Source organism: Drosophila nasuta, chromosome X (assembly GCF_023558535.2).
Source record: "Drosophila nasuta strain 15112-1781.00 chromosome X, ASM2355853v1, whole genome shotgun sequence".
NCBI classification, from domain to species: Eukaryota; Metazoa; Arthropoda; class Insecta; order Diptera; family Drosophilidae; genus Drosophila; species Drosophila nasuta.
In genome coordinates, this window is record NC_083459.1 from 14,361,811 (window position 1) to 14,382,547 (window position 20,737).

At 41.5% G+C, this 20,737-nt stretch overlaps 1 protein-coding gene across 1 annotated transcript in view; it reads left to right on the forward strand.

Moving 5' to 3' along the window:
- LOC132796757 (AF4/FMR2 family member lilli) overlaps nucleotides 1-18,891 on the forward strand; it is a 114,668-nt gene extending 95,777 nt beyond the window's left edge. The window contains 12 exon segments of the mRNA XM_060808020.1: nucleotides 1,927-3,896; nucleotides 5,692-5,940; nucleotides 6,013-6,338; nucleotides 7,228-7,875; nucleotides 8,588-9,143; nucleotides 9,206-9,802; nucleotides 10,537-11,771; nucleotides 11,773-11,803; nucleotides 13,293-13,423; nucleotides 14,808-15,575; nucleotides 16,085-16,225; nucleotides 16,285-18,891. Of these exon segments, the coding sequence (XP_060664003.1) occupies nucleotides 1,943-3,896; nucleotides 5,692-5,940; nucleotides 6,013-6,338; nucleotides 7,228-7,875; nucleotides 8,588-9,143; nucleotides 9,206-9,802; nucleotides 10,537-11,771; nucleotides 11,773-11,803; nucleotides 13,293-13,423; nucleotides 14,808-15,575; nucleotides 16,085-16,225; nucleotides 16,285-16,356 (6,708 nt within the window). The 5' untranslated portion in view covers nucleotides 1,927-1,942 and the 3' untranslated portion in view covers nucleotides 16,357-18,891.
- The last annotated feature ends 1,846 nt before the right edge of the window (nucleotides 18,892-20,737 follow it).

Genomic DNA, 20,737 nt, shown 5'->3' on the forward strand with positions numbered 1-20,737 from the left:
GAATCTTATAGTCATATATTACTTGTAAGGCACAATTGTAGCTTCAATAACACATTCAAATACAAGTTTTCAATCGTATTTAAAAATTCTGTGGGATTTCGTAACTGTCTCATATGGATTAACGAATTTATTTAAGTATCGTTTATGGTTTCCACAATGCTATAAAAACTCAGCAAGCAACTCATTTTAGAGAAAGCTCTAAAACATTTGAAATTAATGAAACCGAAGCGTGCAGAACTTGTCGCATTACGTATACGTAATATTAATTATACGCCTTTTCACTTGTGTTGAACCTTGAGCATGGTCCGCATGGATTTTTTACAAGTGCTCCACATGCCAGCCGCGATTGCTTTAATGTATGTATGTAAGTCAATGAGAAAGGGTCGTAAAAAGCCAATCGCCACTTGTCACTGCCCCTTGCCAAAAATGCAAATTGCGAGAGGAAAACAATATAAGTATGTATGTGTGTGTGTGTGTGTGTGTGTCAGGGCAAAGGCGAAAAGCGAAATGGTTCATTCGCTGACATTGATTGGCCGTGTTTTATTTAGCATTTGGTTTTATTTTGTGGGCGATCGATTGACGCTTTTTTTACGCAATGCGAGCAATTAAATTTGAGGGGCGAGTCTTACGGCAACGGCAACGGCAACGACAACGACGATGGTGATGGCGATGAGCTGCCATTTGTACCGTGTTGTCTCAGCCAAGAGGAGAGGGGAGGGGTTGGTGTCGGTCGCGACAGAGCTCGTTACTGTCACGCCCTGTTGCCGCTTGGACATGACAAAGGTTGACATTGTGCCTGCATTTATTAAAACAACTGCCAGCAGGACGTGAAGCGTGTAAACAAACGATGGTCGGGTGGCCGGTGGGAGAGGGGAGAGCGGGGGAACAGGAGAGGAGTCGGGACAGCAGACAGCAGGCAACAGACAACGAACAACGAACAACAGACACGCCGCCCACACTTGGCACTCGCTCTCTACTTTTAATGAATATCCCGAATTTTAAAGTTCGTCCAGAATGAAAGCAAGCAAGCAGTCGAGTGTGCTTGACTATGAGATACCCGCTACACAGCGCATAACATTTAAATATACTAAAATTATATACTGCAAATATACTGAAATATAAAGAAATTTATATTTAAATATACCAAATTAATATGCCACAAATATATCATAATATATATTTGATGTATTGATATAACAAAAGCAGTCAAGCTATATACCATAATGCATATTTGGTATATTAACATATCAAGTGCTGTCGATGAAATAAATAAACCGAATTAATATATGAAAAAATACTGAAATATACCGTAATGTATATTTGGTATATTAATATATCAAATACTGTTAAAAAAATGAAAAAATAAATTCAAGCATACCGAAAAATACTGAAATTTACGGTAATTTATATTTGGTATATTAATATAACACGTACATTCAAAAATTATACCATAATGTAGATCTGGTATATTATTATAACAAGCGCTGTTAAAAAACGAATTCAAATATACCAAATTTATATACCGAAATATACTGTAATATATATTATATTTGGCATATTGAGATAACAAGTGCTGTAAAAAAAAACGATATCTTTATTAACCAAGTGAGTTAAGGACGTAGATAAGAAGTGAACAACTGAGGTATACCCGGTAATTAAGCTTACATTTTGTAAGCAGAAATATAATTATAAAAAAAATTATGTTCCACATATTGATAGCTCTGGTTTTAATTGTTACTTGATATCAATCCACTACCAATCGATATAACTTATAATTTTATAAGTACTTTCACTTCATACATCATTTATGCTATAATCATACTCATCATACCCAAGTAGACCTTATATCTACAGGGTATATGCGAGAAAATCGTACAATATATTGTAGTAACATTGTGTGTCTGTTGCTCTGTTGTCTCCTTGCAGTTTATTGGCAACAATAATGGTCAGCACAACATTGACAACATTGGCTGCTGGACAAACAACTAGTAGCAATAATCATCATCACCATCATCAGCAGCAGCAGCAGCAGCAGTTGCCACATCAGCAACAGCAGCAGCAGCAGTTGGCAACGCACCACAGCACAGCCAACAGCAACAGCAGCAGCGTGTATCAGCGTCTACAATCATCCAGTGGAACAACAGCCACAGCAGCTTCAGCTGGGGTAACGCAGCAGCAACGCAATTACTACGCGCTCAACGGCTTAGAGCACGACTGCGACAGCAGCAACAACAGCAACAGCTATCAGCATCAGCAACAGCAACATCAGCAGCAGCAGCAGGCGCCGCTTAACTTATCGCAGGCACTGTTGTCGCCATCGCCGCCGCTCAACGATCAAATCAATCTCTTATTTCCCAAGTGTAGACCCAAGCAGCAACAACAACAACAGTCTCAGCAACAATCGTCGCATAGCAGCAACAACCGACAGCAATCGCAGCAACATGAGAGCAACAACATTGCGGACATTGTCAATCTGAACGCGACAGCAACAGTTGTCGATAGCAGCATTGTGAGCAGTAACTCGCCACCAATTGCCACGCCCACAAGCACGCCAAGCTATTACAAGAGCGTGAATATCATAACACAATCACCGCCACCGCATTCGGCATCGTCGCACTCCTCGGAATCGCTGTCTTCGGTCACGCCGCGCATCTCAACCAATCCGTTTCTCTGCGCTCCGCTGACGCCGCCAACACCGCCAACGCCAACGCCACCGCATCGCATTCACGTGGACAGCGACATTGAAGCCGAGAGCAACGAGCAACCATCGCGGGAGCAGCAGCTGCAGCAGCAGCAAGTAAAGCAGCAAGAGGAGGAGGAGGAGGCGCAATTGCACGAGGAGGAGGAGGAGGAGGAAGAGGAGACGGTGCCAGCAACAGCTTATCCGGCATCCTTTTACTATCACACGGGTGAGAGCAAGCGTGGCCAGAGCTACACACAGGAGATGCCACGCAAACGCAACAGCAACAGCAGCGCCATATCAGCGGGCAGACAACAACAACAACAGCAACAGCAGCAGCAGCAGCAACATCATGCGCTGCTCAATGGCAATGGGAATGGGAGCAACATGAATGGGACTGCTCAGAATCCAAGTCAGAATCCTTTCATCAAAGAGAACTATTGGGAATCGGCGACGCCACGTGCCAACTCGTTGCTTCACTCGCCCACAGAATACACAGACGAGCAGCAGCAGCAGCAGCAGCAGTTCCAACAGCAACAGCAACAGCTGCAAGAACAACAACAGCAGCAGCAGCAGCACTTGCAACACGCGTCGGCGAGGCGTGCGTATCATCAGCAACGCGAACAGCTTGGTCCGCAGCTGTATAGCTTAGCTCATCGCCAAGCGACGACGCATCATCAGCCGGCGGCGCACGTTTTACGCCTCGGTCGCAGTCCCGTCAATCGCAGCTTTCCATCAACGGCAACAGGTGCTGCTGTCACAGCCACAGCATCTACGACACAGCAACAGCAACAACAACAACAACAACAACAGTCATCTGTTGTGGGCAATGGCAATCCCTGTGCCGAGGGACTCACTCCACTGGCCAGCCACTATCTCTATGGCAGCAAGTCATCGCTGGATCAACATGCCGCCGACTGGGAACCGCGTGAGCAGCGGAAGCAACGACTACGCGAGGAACGGGAGCGGGAGCGGGAACGAGAGCGTGAACGTGAGAGGGAGCGTGAAAGGGAACGTGAGCAACTGTTGCTGGAACAGCAGCAGCAACAACATAATCTACAGCTGCAGGAGAATCACCTGAGTCATCAGCAGCAGCAGCAACAACAACAGCGGAAGCGACATGGCGAGGATCGAGAACATCGACTGGTCAATGGCAGCGCCAATGAGACATCTCTGGGCGGCTATGGAATTACCGATGCAGCCGAGAGTTGGCAGCGTAAGTAGAGGGCGAAGCACTAGAGATTGAGAAGGATATCATAGTGAAATATGGGTCATAAAGAATTGGATAGTTGAGGAATTGAATAAGAATAGAACAGTAATAGTAAAAGCAGTTGAAAATACCTGACTTATGTATATTGTGTATCCACTGCAGTAAGGAAATAAATCAGGACTTGGGGGAAAGAAAAACCCATGAAGTAAGGCAATCTTCAGGATATTGAAACGCAACAGAACAGAGGAAAAATAATCTATTACATTTGAAGTATGGAAGAGGAATGAGATTAGGGTAAGAATGGAAACAGAATAGTAATATCATATTCTAATTAGCTACAGGGAATACTCAAAGCAAGTCAGTTCGTGGCGAAAAAAACCCATGAAGTAAGGCAACCTTCAGGAATATTGAAGTGCAACAAAGTAGGAAAAAATAAACTATTAAATATGTAGTGTATGAAGAGGAATGAGATTAGGTTAAAGAATGAGAACATGATAAGTAATATTTGAAGATTTGCTATAGGAAATATTAGGAATAAATTGGGTTAATTCGTAGCAAATTCTATTTGAAATAAATGCTGAAAAATTCTCAGTGAAAAACAGCAACTATGAAACAAGACAGTCTTAAAAGAGTCCCAGCTATAAAAGCGAGGCAAGCTAAATCAATCCAGAAAAAAACAGAGAAGTACTACATGACGAACACATATAAAGAAGGATATAGTGTATATAGGAAGTATTTTTGTAGATGCAAGTCAGCAAACAGCGGAAAAACGGGAGCTCTTCAGCAGAGAAAACATGTGCAGGACATGAATCCCTATGCGAAGGCTCGACCACATAGCGAAAGATGATGCCTACCTAAAAGGAGTAAGGATTTGTACGCAATGCCAAGAATTTTAGTTAGCACAAAAGCCTCTTTTGAGTAGGAAGCCGCAGCAGCAAATTGCGGAATGAGGAGTAAGGTTAGAAGAAGCTTTTACTCCCATAGTTGTGTCCTTTTTGAGGAATGCTCGAAGACGACCATGGGCGAAAGTAGCTACAAATTTTCGTAAGATTGCAAATGTCTGTTGCTACAATTTGTTTGTATAAAGTGCTTGGGTAGATTTGCTTGCCGAGCTTCGTTGGTTAAGTGGCCGCAATCGAAGAAATAGTAGAAGAAGGAAGGGCGATTGCAATCGACTGTCAGTCGATTGGGTTCGAGTCGCAGTTCGATTGTGCGTTGTCTGTGTATGTGTGCGTATGTGTGTGTGTGGGTATGGCCATGACCATGGGCCGGGTAATTGAATTGCAAATCATGCGTAATGAAGTGCATTGCAAATATAAATGCGCATTAAGCAGGTCACAACAGCAACAACAACAACAGCAACAGTCAGATAGACAGAGACAAGCCTGGCCAAAAAGCCAGGCCAATGCCAAGTCTGATACAAGCTACAGAGGGAGGAGGGAGGAGGTAGAAACAGAAGTGTTGCATGTAGGCGAGCATTTAATTGATTGCAATTAATTGACGTCGGCCAGGTCAAATGGACAGACAGTTAGACAGGCAAATAAACAGATAGACACATACATACATCTGACAATCCAATTGCACTATGATTATTAGCATTTGGGCAAATTCTCAATCACAAAAAAAGGTAGTTAGAATGTTTTCGACCACAGTTTGAACTGAAAAATGGTGAACGTAAAAAAAGAAAAACTGTTTCCATTATATTGTGCGATGAGGCGTGAAATTAAATTAGGCCCCAAGCAAAGGGGTGATAAGAGCTCATGTCGATAACTATACGAGTAAATCTATTTTTCGTTCGCAGATCTGCGTGTCACAACCGAGCCAGAGGAGAGCAAGTGCAGCAAGCTAACTGACAAATCGCAGCTTCAGCTTCAGCTGCAGCAGCAGCAGCAACAACAGCAACAGCAACAGCGAGGTGGACACGTGATGCTCGAGCCGCACACTCGGCGTCTGCTTGATGAGGGCAGCGTGTATCGGGAGCATAAACTGGATGCTTGGCAACTGGAACGCAACTACACGCTGGCCGTGGAGTCGCGACATGGCATCATTGGTGAGAGAGAGACATTTCCTAATATCATATTCTCCTCGACAAATGGTTTTATCAATGCCAACTCTTTTGCAGAATATGAAGGCTCACCTCGACGCATTGGCGTCGCGGCCAGCAGCAACAGCAGCAGTCCTGGCATTGGCCTTGCACCGGACGAAAGCGAACCACCACCAACAATTGGCACATTAGCAGCAGCATCTGCTGCGACAACAGCAGCAACAGCAGCATCTATGGCAACAGCAGCAGCTCCACCTATGGCCGCTGTGCCGCCGATGAGCTGCAACTCGACAGCAGCCAACTCGCTGCAGCGGACAGCGGCACGTGCGGCACTCGCTGCACTTGCTCAGTGCCAGCCACCGCAGCAGTCGCAGGTGTATCCAGTGCGTCCCGGTTTTCCACAGGTAAGTCGTAATGATTATATATATGTTATTTGATAAAAAGTAATTATGAAATCACAGAGAACTAAAGGTTCGTCAATCGTAAAACTTCAACCAGAAGAAACATTCTTATATGAAGAGCTTAATTGTAGAATTTATCATTCTTCTTACATTTTTGGGGTATACCCAGAAGATATATTTTTATGTATAACAAGTAGGAAAGCAACAGTTGAGTGTGGTCGACTGTGAGATACCCGCTAACCATTGTGAATAAAAGCAAAATATTGCGGTATTCGTTTTAAAATATACCAAATTAAATTAACCGCAGAAATACCTAAATTATACCGAAGGCTATATATACAAAACAATATATACAAAAAAAATTCTTAAATAACTTCTGATCGAAAACAAATTATCAGGAACTGTAAAGAATATAGTTATTAATGTATGTACCAATATATCAAACAATGTATGTAACAGGCACAAGGAGATATATCCGGCTATTCTAAATCAGTCGAGTCAATATAGCCATGTGCATCTGTTCTTCGATCTGTCTGTCTGTCTGGTTGTATGAACTCCAGAGAGACAGAGACAGAGACAGTTGTTTGGTATATTTACGTTTTTCTTGCGGTATATTTATATGTTATATTTTAATATTGATTTTGCATTGTTTTGCTTTCATTGCAATTGAGTAGCGAGTATCTTATAGTGGAGAGATCGTGAAATGTTGTTTAACATCGAAAAGTTGCCAAACACAAGAATAGTGTTCTAGCTGTTGGAACGTCCTTTTGTTCTCTGTGTAAGTCGTATAGTACGTGAGTAATATATTAAATCTATAGCTAATTTCTAACCGCGTTTGGTATCGTGTTGTCCTAATATCGATTGCGATAATCCATGTAAATTCCACTTGCAGCGCATAATATCGCCACCACGTGAGCTACGCAGCAGCTCACCGCCAACCGGGCAACCACAAGCGATGCAACAACCGCAGCAGCAGCAACAGCAGCAATTGCTGCCTCAACAGCTGCAGCAGCAATTGCAACAGCAGCAGCAGCAGCCCTACAACAACAGCAGCAATCATAGCAATAACAACAACAACAACAATAATAATAATAATAACCACAACAAGCAACTGAGCAGCGATAACAATGCGGAGGATACGAGCAATGATGTCTCTGAAATTGGCACCATATCCGACCTGACCACGCCCGAGGCGCCCATCACCGCCACGCCCAATGAGTTGACGAGCTGTACGGCAGTTACGCCTCCGCCAGTGACAGCAATCGCAGCACCAACGGCAGCGGCAGCAGCAGCAGCAGCAACAGCAGCTGCAGCAACAACAGCAGCAACATTTGCTGGCAGCTCAACGACAACAACAATTGGTGGCACAGGACCGAGTGCGGGTATCAATGCAATGCCATTGAGCCTGCACACCAAATCCTCGACCTTTGATTACCTCTATGAGTTCTCAGAGACGCGCAAAGTGCTGGAGGAGTTCTTCAAGTGCCCCTCGAACGACGAGCAGCCCATTATGGAGAATGGCAGCGATGTTGACAGCATTGTAAGTGCACTAGGGCACTAGACCGGGTAGCAATTGCTAAGCGAGGGAGGGAGAGAGGAAGGGAAGTTGGGTGCTCCACTGTGAAAAAGGTAACAGGCTAAGCTAGTGTTGAAGTTGGTGTTGGTGTTAGCATTTTGCCCTGCAGCATTGTGAACACAGTGTGACCAGCTTAACTAAGGTTGCGTCGGTTAACCAACGCTGAGGGCAGCTAATGGAATGGAATGCGTTGGGAAAAATAAAGGAAATGGAACTGAAATTATGCGAGCACTGAAAGTGTCATAAGCCGAGCAAATGGGTTGGGAGAGAAAAGAGTTTGGGTGGAGAGGGGTTAGAAAGCGAGAAAGAAAAACAACAATTTAACAAGCATTTAAAATTAAAGTATTTATTTGGTCAGATTAAATCGTTTGCTATAGAAAATATAGCGTTTACTCGTAGTATATTTTAGAATTTGTTCGGTATCCTTATATCATATTAGAAATATTAAACATAATATTATTACAGAATCGCACATGCTATGTCAAACAACAGTGTCATGTTAAGAATGCAGAAATTGAATCTTGAATTTTTCCAAAAATTTAATATAAAGTAGTAAGGGGGAAACCTTTTAGAGAAGAGTTGAAAACTTACCCATCACTACTTAATACTAATTCTCCACGTGCAAAACCTGCGGCAATCACTAAACACACATTTTGTTTACCTCTACTCCTGCCAGGATATACAGTACGAGTTCCACAGCAACTTTGAGCGCGACGAGGAGGAACTGGACGAGGAAGAGGAGGATGAGGATGATGAGAACGACGAGGTCGACGATGAGGACGAACGCGTCGAGCTCGACTATCGCCAGCAACAGCAGCAGCAACAGCAGCAGCAGCAGCAACAACTTCAGCAGCAGCAACAGACGTCCGCCTCGGAGAGGCATGTGTACGGGGCGTATACGCAACCACAGTCACAGTCACAACCACAGACACAGACACAGCTGCAGCTGCAGGCACAGCTGCAATCGAGGCCGGCGCAGCTGCCGCGCCACTACAGTGGCAGTCCGTTGATGCGGGACTTTGACTTCTTTCTGGACTCGGCCAGTCGCAGCAGCGGCGAACGTGATGGCGATCAGGACGGGCTCAATCACAATCAGCTGCTGAGCACTGGCAGCGGAAGCGGCATCGGCCAGAGTGTGGGTCAAAGTGTTGGGGGCGGCATTACGGGGGGCCACAACTATCGCTACTCGCCGGAGACCACCGACTACGATTCCAACTGTGGCGATCTGGACAGTGAGTACAGCACGAAATATATATTTCAAGTAATGATTGATTAATCATTGTCTATTTTTCAGGCCTGTCGGGCGAGATGAATGGCGGCGTGTCGACGTCCTGCTCGAACTATGCCAAGTACTACGCCTCGGCGATGCCTGTGTTGGAGGATGGCCTCTCCTCGGGTCACACAAGCGACACTGAGAACAACAACAATAACAACAAGAACCTGCAACAGCAGCTGGCCCAAGTCGCTCAGCAGCAACAACAGCAGCATCCGGGGCAATCGATGGCTCAGTCCGGCGGACAAGGTCAGGTCTTGGGTCAGGGACAGAGCAGTCTAAGCGCAGCCAGCACCAGCATTGGCGGCAGCGGCGGCATCTCCATGCTGATGGACATGAAACGCATCTCGACCAACAACAGCTTGAACAGCATGCACAACCTGACCGCCTCCACCACGGACAGCAACGGTCTCAGTCTCGGTCTCGGTGGCCATCAGCTCAGCCACACGAGCCCCAGCAACGGGCTCCTTAAGCAGCAATCGCATCAACAGCAGCAGCAATTGCCACAGCTGCCACAGCAGCGAGAACTGCTCGGACAGAGCCCCAGCAGCCAGAGCAACAGCAACAGCAAAGTGTTCAAGAACATTGATCCGGAGTTGGATTCGCTCTACTCAATAAGTAAGTGGATGAACTACTTTAAGTTAATATGAGGAAAGCAGAAGATCGAAGCATAGAAATAGGATAAAGTGAGAGTTGTGTAAGACCCGGTGAATGGCAAAAGGGAAAGCAGAAGCGTGGATTACGCAAGACATAGTGAATGGCAAAAGGTGTTGCCATAATATGAGATAATTGATGGAGCAGAGAAAAGTTTGAAGAGATAATGAGATGAGTGTAGTGATTGAATGAAAACTGAAGTATTTAATATTTATTTAAATTACATTTACATATATATATTACATATTTATATATGTACATAAATCTATTACATATGTAGGGTAGAAAACGTTTACTGCTTAATATACCAGCATCCCTGGTATTTTCTTACGAAAGCTCTGCTAGCGCATGTGCAATAACAGCGCCAAACGAGTTAACAGCGCATGTGCAGCCGCAGCACAATATCGTCTGAACGTCAACAGAGCCAAATGAGTTAACAGCGACAGGGAGCCAAGGCTGTAACCCACTTAATGCAGAAGGACTTAACAGCAACAACACAATTATAAATACGTTATATGGCAACACTGCAAACTATGTAATTTATGATTTATAAAAAGTGAAAGTGTTTAAATAATAATATATAATTTATTATGAATGCGGTGCAGTTGCAGTTAATGTTGTGCTAAATATGAAATATAAATAGATTTAAGTCAAATCGAAAAGCTAAACTAATTTCGCAATCTCTTCACGCTTTCCAGGCGTTTTCCATCGACCGGACATGGTGCAGATGACGCCTCCCCCGCCGGCGCCGGCGCCACATCGCAAGCCCAACTGCAGTGCGGACGTGGATCTGCTGCAGACGACGAGCCAGGGGCCAGGCAAGCACACGCCATCGCTGCAACCAGCGAGCATGCAACGCAGCTCACCCACCGCCTCCTGCCTGGGCGTTGGCAAGCCGCGCAGTGCGGGCAGCAACTGCAGCAGCAGCAACGGCATTGTGACAGCAACAGCAGCAGCAGCAGTAGCGGCGGCAGCAACCACAACAGGCGGTGGTGCACCACCGCCGATTCCAGAGCGCAGCAACATGCAGACGACGACGCAACGCTCGCCGTCGCCAGTGATGAACTCACCCGTTTGGCTGTCGCGGCATTTGGATGGCGGCGCTGGTAAAGCGCTGCTCGAATCGAGCTCCGACAACCACTCGAAGAACCACAGCGCCGACGAGGAGGATGTGGACACAGATCTCGAGACGGATCGATTGCTGGGCCATCAGCGACTCGACGATCAGGGCTACTACGATGAGAACAAGAGCTGGGAGCGCAAGCCGCGCACATCGCTGCTCTCGAAGATCTCGCCGAAGCAGCAACAGCTGCCCAGCACCAAGACACGCAACGGCTACAATGCGCTGCTCAGCTCGACGCCCGAACTGCCGCCACCGATACCGCCCAAGAGTTCGGCCAGCCACAGTGCCGCAGCGGCTGCAGCTGCAGCTGCGTCGAATGCCAGCAAGCTGCTCGATCTGGTTGGCAGTGTGCAGCGCAGTCGCTCGCACAGCTCGTCGGAAGAGGAGCACAGCGACACCAAGTCGCCGACAAAGGCGCCCAGTTTGGGGCACGACATTTGCGGCATGTCGGCAGCAACGGCGGCCGATGTTGTTGCCTCCGCTGTGGTTGCCGCTGGCACGTTGCCTTCGCTGGGCAGTCCAAACAATGGTGGCGGCTCTGAACGTTCGGTGCCCAGTGTCATCAAGCTTGACGTTGAAAATGGCAGCCTTAATGGTGGAGCAGTTGGTTCGGTGGCCAATGCAAATGCAATTGGCAACAGTAATAACAACGGCAACAGCAACAACAGCAGCAGCAATGGCAATGTCAATGGCAACAGCAACACGACTGGCAGCAACAATAGCAACAACAACAACAACAATGGCCTCGCAGTTGGCAGCAACAATGGCAGCAGCGGCAGCGGCGCGGGCAGCAACAGCAACAGCGGCGAGAAAAAAAGTGAAAAAGAGTAAGAGCAAAGAAGGTAAATGCCTTGGGTTTATCCTTCGATCAATTGTTGCAATTTTAGTGCCAATACATATGTATATTATATATATCGTATATATCGTATATAACTGTATAATTGTATCGTTATCGTATCGTAAAGTGTTCTTGCTCCTTCTTGCTGTTGCACTTTTCCAATTTCCGTCTACACAAAAAAGCGTAGCATACTTTTTCGGGCAACCAAGTGCACCATGTTTTTATGATGTTGATGATGATGATGATGATGCAATCAACAGCAGGAAAGAGCAGTTCGACTCGGTTTATCGAGCAGCAAAATAACCTTGCAGTCAAATACTAACTATAACGGTTACATTCTGAAACAAAGTCTGTTTAATTTCCATATCATTTAAATGACAGTTTTTGTGAAAAATGAATATCTAATGAGAAACTATTTTTTTAAAGATATCCTAAAGTTGAAATAGTCGGGCGTCTGTTATGTTTATATTCGGAAACAAAGTCTGCTTAAATTTAGTACCATTCAGAATATATTTCCATTTCACTTATGAATATCTAATGTCTTTCTTAAGTTGACAAATTATTTTTAAAGTCGTCCTAACGTTAAAATTGTCCTTTAACTCAAATATTTTTAACGGTTTTATGTGAAACTCAAAGTAGCAATTTTATTGGTAATTTGTCACCAAATTCCAGACATTTAAGCTAGCTCCATAATTAAGCTAAGCACATTCTCCGACTTGAGAATTAACTAAACCAGATTTCAGATAGAAATTCCTTACTGCAAGGTTGTTTTTTTGTTATGATCTAGTATTGACCGTAATATTCAGGGTATATACTCGTAATTGATAATTGTGAAGAAATTTGCTAACCGTATAAAACTCTATATATTATATCTTTATCTTTATATATACATATATATACAATATGACTATGTTTTTTCTATATATATATATATTTTTCGTATATTTTATTGCCAAAATTTACGTTTATTGCATGCATCGTTCGTTCCTCCGTTTCTCCGTTCGTTCGTTCGTTCATTTTACTGTGTCTGTGTGTGTGTATACAAAAATACTTTGTAAGATACCATTCCAATATATATGTAGTACCAACTAAGTAACAAACTCTAACAATAATACACCCCACATACAATCCACAAAACTAACTGAAAACTAACACAACTTCGCAACGTTGACACAAGTTCAAGGCGGATTATCAGTAATAAATTTGTACTCTGTACTTTGCTTAACATGAATGTCAATATACCCGTTGTCAATTGTACATTTGCTAGGGTATCTTAGCTGTAGAGTAGATTGTGAGCTCGCTTGCACCTTGAACTTATGACCACGTCTAGCGATGACAACGACAACACAACAAAACAAAACGTATTTAGTGGCCACCAAAAAGAAACGAATACACTCACAAATTATTCACAACACTTGCGTACTTACTAATCGATTTTCTCTCTCTCGAACAACAACCAAAACTACAACGACACCGACATCGACATCGAATAGGCGGCGCAGTGCTCATCGAGGGCGTTCTATTTCGGGCCAAATACTTGGGCTCCACGCAGCTGGTCTGCGAGGGTCAACCCACCAAATCGACACGCATGATGCAGGCCGAGGAGGCGGTGTCTCGGATCAAGGTGAAGTTGTTGCACAATTCTTCTACCCCATCTACCCGCCCCCGCCCCCGCACATCCCCCCTTTAACCTTTAACCATCTTTAAATAGCTTCAACAACATTTGAACATTCTATATACATATATACAATATTTAATTTGTAGTTGTTATATCCTGCAAATCCATTTCAATCAAAACACAACACGTCCGCCAGCCAGCCGCTTGGGCTCAACAAAATGTGAAGCAATTCGTGCTGCAAATCGTGCTTCAATTATTTACCCCAACCTTGAATTTGCTTGCAATTTATAACTGATTTAACAAACAATTGAAATGAACTTTTAACTGTCAGCTCAATTTATAAGTCTATTCTTTCATTAATTATTAATTATTGATGCAAGCTTTGATGACTCTTCAATGCATTTCCTAACTTCCAACTTCAACTTTAGTCAATCCAAAGATTAAAGACTTGTTTCAATTCACCAACCAGTAAAAAGAGTTCAATTTGCATTTCTATAAATTTAGCACCAAATTTCTATATATTCAATGAAATGAAATATTCGAATTTCAATGTTGATAAATGAACTTCACTTTTGCAATTGTGTGCCAGCTTCAGTTCAAATAAATTGCCATTTCAATTGACTAGTCTCTGGCATTTAAATAATTAATTGAATTACGAAATGCTGAACAAAAATGATTTGGATATATAGTAAAAACAAAACAAAATGTAAAACATTAAAACCGAATATAATTAAATCTTCAATTGACAAAGAGAAATTCTTACGCTATTCATAAAAGATTTAAATTGTAAAGTAATCAAATGTAATTCCTTAAATTCGTCACACACAAAAAGATAAACAAGAAGCAGACACAAATGAAAAAAAAACTCATGCGATTTTTGATTATATAATCTCGTTTATTTGTTTAATTTTCTTTTTCCACATGCATCTCAATTTGTTGCCATGATTTGCCGTATCCGTAATCCGTAACGTATTCGTAAACGTATTCCGTAATCGTATCCGTAAAACGTAACGTAACCGTGTAACGAAACGCAATCGAATCCACGTATCGCCATGCAAAATAAACAACAACACACACTTACCACTTATCGATAATCGATAAACGATATACCACTCAATTGGCTAAAACGATAGGCGCTGGTAAGTAGCAATCGAACCACAACAAAATTCCAAAAAAAATATCCTCTCGATTTGAATTGAATTCAGTTCAAAATTGTTATTCTCTTTAAGTTTCTTCAGTTGGTTTCGGTTTTTTCCTTATGCGAGGCTTAAATCAGATCAATAAAAATATATATATTACGAATACTGTAATCGATTAGTTGCGCATGTGTAGACGAAGCAATGAAAACGATCGCAAACAGATTATGACAAAAATTCGATTGATCTTGCAGGCACCCGATGGCGATGTTCAGCCCAGCACCGAAGTGGATCTCTTCATTTCGACGGAGAAGATTATGGTGCTGAATACGGATCTGAAGGAGATCATGATGGATCATGCACTGCGCACCATATCCTATATAGCGGACATTGGTGATCTGGTTGTGCTGATGGCCCGCCGTCGCTTCGTGCCCCAGGACATCGATGATGCCCCCAAGCCGAATCGTACGCCCAAGATGATCTGTCACGTGTTCGAGAGCGATGAGGCGCAGTTCATTGCCCAATCAATTGGCCAAGCGTTTCAGGTGGCGTACATGGAGTTCCTCAAGGCGAATGGCATCGAGGATCATCGATTTGTCAAGGAGATGGACTATCAGGAGGTGCTCAACAGCCAAGAGATCTTTGGCGACGAACTCGAGATCTTTGCCAAAAAGGAACTGCAAAAGGAGGTCGTTGTACCCAAATCCAAGGGCGAAATCCTTGGCGTTGTCATTGTCGAGAGCGGCTGGGGCTCGATGCTGCCCACCGTTGTTATTGCGAACCTGATGAGCTCCGGTGCGGCGGCCCGATGCGGTCAGCTGAATATCGGTGATCAGCTGATTGCGATCAATGGCCTCAGTTTGGTCGGATTGCCGCTCTCCACCTGCCAGACATACATCAAGAACACCAAGAACCAGACGGTGGTCAAGTTCACCGTCGTCCCCTGTGCTCCCGTCGTCGAGGTGAAGATCAAGCGACCCGAGACCAAATATCAGCTCGGTTTCAGCGTCCAAAATGGCGTGGTAAGTGTGTTCGATCTTGTCTTCCGATTCGCTATTTTATTTAGCATTGTATCGTTGTATATTAGTGTACAATTGCATCGTTATCGTCTCGTAAAGTGTTCTTGCCCCTTCTTGCTGTTGCAGTTTTCCAATTTCCGTCTACACAAAAAAAGCGTAGCATACTTTTTCGGGCACCAAGTGCAACATGTTTTTATGATGTTGATGTTGATGATGATGATGCAATCAACAGCAGGAAAGAGCAGTTCGACTCGGTTTATCGAGCAGCAAAATAACCTTGCAGTCAAACACTAAGCTATAACTATGATTTTTACATTATGGAACAAAGTCTGTTTAATTTCCATGTCATTTAAATGATAGTTAATGAGAAACTATTTCTTATAGATATCCTAAAGTTAAAAAGTCAATTATTACGTTTACACTCTGAAAGAAATATCTAATGAGAAACTATTTTTAAAGTTATTCTAAAGGCAAGATTGTCATGTAACATCGTTTTCATACTCTTTTTATAGATTTGCAGTCTGCTGCGCGGCGGCATCGCGGAGCGAGGTGGCGTTCGTGTGGGGCATCGCATCATTGAGATCAACAACCAGAGCGTTGTGGCTGTGCCGCATGAGAAGATCGTCAATTTGCTGGCCACATCAGTGGGCGAGGTACAGTGAATGCATTCATAATTCATTTCAGTTATTCATTAATCTTATTTCTATTTCAGATTCTGATGAAGACGATGCCCACTTCGATGTTTCGCCTGTTGACTGGCCAGGAGAATCCCATTTACATCTAAGCGTCATGTTAAACGATTCATCAAGAGGGAGAGATAGCGATTGCGATAGCGATAGCTATAGAGAGTGACAGCTATACAGAGAGAAAGAGAGGGAGAGCGCGCGCGTGCAATTTAGTCAGCATTATTGTTAACAAAACACACTCGAAACGAATCAAGTTTAAATGTATTGAGATAGTACGAGTAATATATATATATATATATGTATGTGTATAGCTTTAGCCGATATACTTCTACTATATATACACGCATATATATAGAGAAAGTTATATACATAATTTAACTATCGATTGCGTTGAATTCTCCACTTGATTTCCTATTTAGGTTTTTTTTTTTTTGTAAGACTAGACTATAGCGAAGGGAAGAATCGAGCAGAATCAGATGACAAATAAACAGCGTAAACCTTTTGTTCCAAAGAAAAAATACCAAAAAAGAAAAAAATGAAATATATATAGAATATAGATATAAATACAGAGAGAGATTTGCACGCCTTTCTGCAAGCAAGCAAAGAAAAAGCTTAGAAAACTAATAGATTAATAATGGTGCGGAGACACAGAAAGAGATAGAAAGTGAACGAGAAAGAGAGAGAGAGAGAGAGAGAGGCAGAGGTGGAGGCGTCTGCCTGGATTCAGAGCGGGTAATTAAAGCGAGTCATTCATTCATATATAAATATGAATTTATATGTATATCTTGATAGCTATTACGATGACCTTTTTGCGAAAACGTCCTTAGCTTAGTCGAGTTGCGAGACACACAGAAAGAGATAAAAGAGAGAGAGAGAAGGAGAGAAGCCTAGAGAATACTAAAGATAGTTACAGTTGCAATGCCTCCTAATCCATCCCATATATAAATATACCATATATGCCTATATATACATATATATATATACACATATATATATATATATATACACTACCTAACATATATATTGTATGTAAACAGTTATGTAAAGAACTAAACTTGCACAACAAGTAACCGAAAACAAGTAACGAAAAACTTAAACCGAAATAACAAAAAGTTGAAACGTCAAGTCAAAAGTCAAAGGCATTGCTTATGTTTATAATCCTACATACAATAAATGTACTATATATGTATGTATGTATGTGTTCTGCTTATCCATATATAAAGAGAGAGAAAGCAAATTGTAATAAAGTTCGTCGTCAGCAGCTTTACCAAATTTAGAATAGCAAATGTAAAACTCAATTGCATTGCTGTAAACTTAACTCTTAAGTATTTGTTTATGTACTATGTAAATTTTCGAGCAGCGCCTAAGTATTAACCAAAAGTTTCCAAAAGTTTCTGCTTCAGTTTCGTCACTTGGTTAAGTATGCTTACTAGAAAACACACACACACTTAGAGACAGACGGACAGACAGAGAGATACTCACACCTATATAGACATTAGACGCTTCGATTTCAAGAACCATCTTCGTCCAAAAATTGTGCTACTACTCGTTAAACACGTTGATAGAAATGAGATAGAGATAGAGATAGAATGAAAGTGAAAGAGCTGGAGAAAGTTAGAGAAAGTCAAGCTAACATTTCTATATATATCTATATATATATATATATATATACATACATATATGCTAACTATGTATAACTATAACTATAACATGCATAATACATAAATACATATATAAATGTGTAGTAATATAGCCATACACACACACACACACACACATGCTATTATTGCATTTCTATGTAAAATACTCGCTTGACAACAACAACAACAACAACAATGTGCTTAATATAGTTAAACATTAAACAAACGGCAAATTCATGTACTTCAGCATTTGCATCCGCGTTTTTTTTTGTGTCTGGCTTTGATCCGGTAGACGGGGCGCCACTGGCCACGCCCACGCCCACCAACAAATGAATACAATTATAAATTAAAAAAAAACATTTAAAAATGGCAAAAAAAAATGAAAATATATAAATATATATATATATAACAATATAACATTGAACAGCTTCAGCCGCCCAAGGCACATCCAGCAATGGGCCCCTTAGCACTAACTTTGGATCAGCACGAAAAAGCCAAGCGAAATGCAAAAACGAAAAGAAAACTCAATGAAAAAAGCCCTAAATTTAAAAAAAAGCAAGCAAGCATAATTAAAAAAAAAACACAACTTAAACAACATATATAAGAATAAAAATTGTTTACTTTTTTTTGTGTAAATTATTTATACATATATGTATATGTATATGAATGTGTATGTATATGTGCATGCATAACATTAATGAGTACATAAAAAAAACAAAAAAATAAAAAAAAATACATACAAAACAACAACAAATATTTATTAAATAAATTGCATAGAAATTATATAAGTAAAACAAAAGCGATGAAGCAACAAAATGGAAATGCAAATGCAAATGAAAACAAATTAAAACCAACATCAACAAAATATATAAATGAATGAAAAACAAAATGAAAATATATAATCGCATGCGTAACAAAAATATATACACAAAGTCAAACCAAAAATTGAGCATAATAAACAGAAGAAAAACAACAAACACAATAGTTTTCATTGCTGCGGCTTAAAGAAAATTCTAATATTAAATATATAGAGTCCTTGTAACTTTATTTTTTGAAGGGTATTCTTCTGTTGGTGTGACGATTATCCTTAAAATAGTCAAGATTTGATAGATTTTCTACAATTTTAACACAATCTTTATTTTAAACTTTAACGGATTTGATTTCCGGTCGTTTTCCTTTAAATTTGAAATTGGCGCGTTCGAGCCACTGCTTGAAAACTTGAGTTTATTGTAGCATTGAGTGTTAGCCAATTTACAATAAATCGTCCATCAACCGATAGATGGCGCTATTCCGAAAGCAAGTGACTTGCTGCATTTCTGCTTGCTGTGTCTTATGTTCGCCTGGTATTTTAGTAGCTGTTTGAACACTTTTTGGCCATTCATGTCGACTTAAAGTGGCGAACAACATCCACGTGGCTCAGTGGTTTCAAACTTTAACGGATTTGAGTTTCTGTCGGATAGTTAGTAATTTCAAATATTAAATTAATGCGCCAAAGCCACTGCAAAAAATATTCAATTTTTGTTGCATACTTTAAGGATGTAATGTCGGTCATTTTTCGAAAACACGCCATATTTTGGCCATATACTGTCGGATTTTCAACGGACATATATTGACAGGATAACAAGGACCAACTCTATCGATTGACATCCAACGAATGTAATTTTTCAGTACCGTTTGATATATGAAAATTACGAAAATTATAAATTCCAGGATAACTCGAGAACCACAAGGACTATCAGGATCAAAATTGGCAGGATAATAGTCCTTACGAATACGCTTCGATTGACTCAGGACTCACAAGGATCAAAAAGGATATGGCCAAGATATACGCCTTTCTCTGTTAACATTGTATCTTAGGTCCTGTAAGGACCTTCGTCCTTTTAAGTACATCAATCAGTTTGTATTCGGAAGAGCAATCCCTTTGCCAAAGGACATCCTGATCGACCTTTAAATAACAAAGATACTGTTGATTTATGATATTTTTAGTCATTTTTCTGCACTAATTCCTTGAAAAAAGTCATGTGAATTTTATATAAATATATTGAAAATTCTTGAGTGTCAATAGGTTAATGTGTGCTGATGACAATAAGGTAAGTCCCAGCAAGAATCTTAAGGGTTTGGCAGAGATTTGCAAAATAAAACTATCAAATTTTAAATTTTCAATTGGCGCGCGCAACTCACTGCAAAAATATTCAATTTATTGTAGCATACTTTGAGGGTGTGCCGATACAATTTGTAGTTCCAAGATAGGCCGATAGATGGCGCAAATTCAAAATGTAGTTCTATTATCAGATAATATATGGCGCCAATTTAAAATTTAGTTCGATCACCAAGCAATAGGTGGCGCTTTTACACATGAACAAGGTTTGCTTGCTGCTGATTTTTGTTCGCCTGGTATTTCACTTGTTGAGCTAGCAATTTTTAGCCGTTCACGGCAGCTTTAAGCGGCCAGCAAGAACAATCTGAGCTCACATAGAGCAATTAAATTTCATGGGGTTCCACTTGCTGCTGACTTATATTCACCTGGTATTTCACTCGCTGTTTGAACACTTTAGCCATTCAAGGCGACACAAAGTTGACCAACAACATTCGTTATTTATTTAAAATTTAAAATTGGCGCGCCAAAGCCACAGCAAACCATATTCAATTTTTGTTGCATACTTTAAGGATGTAATGTCGGTCATTTTTCGAAAACATGCCATATCTCGGCCATTTACTGTCGGATTTTTAACGGACATATATTGTCAGGATAACAAGGACCAACTCTATCGATTGGCATCCAAGGAATGTAATTTTTCAGTTCCGTTTGATATATGAAAATTACGAAAATTATAAATTC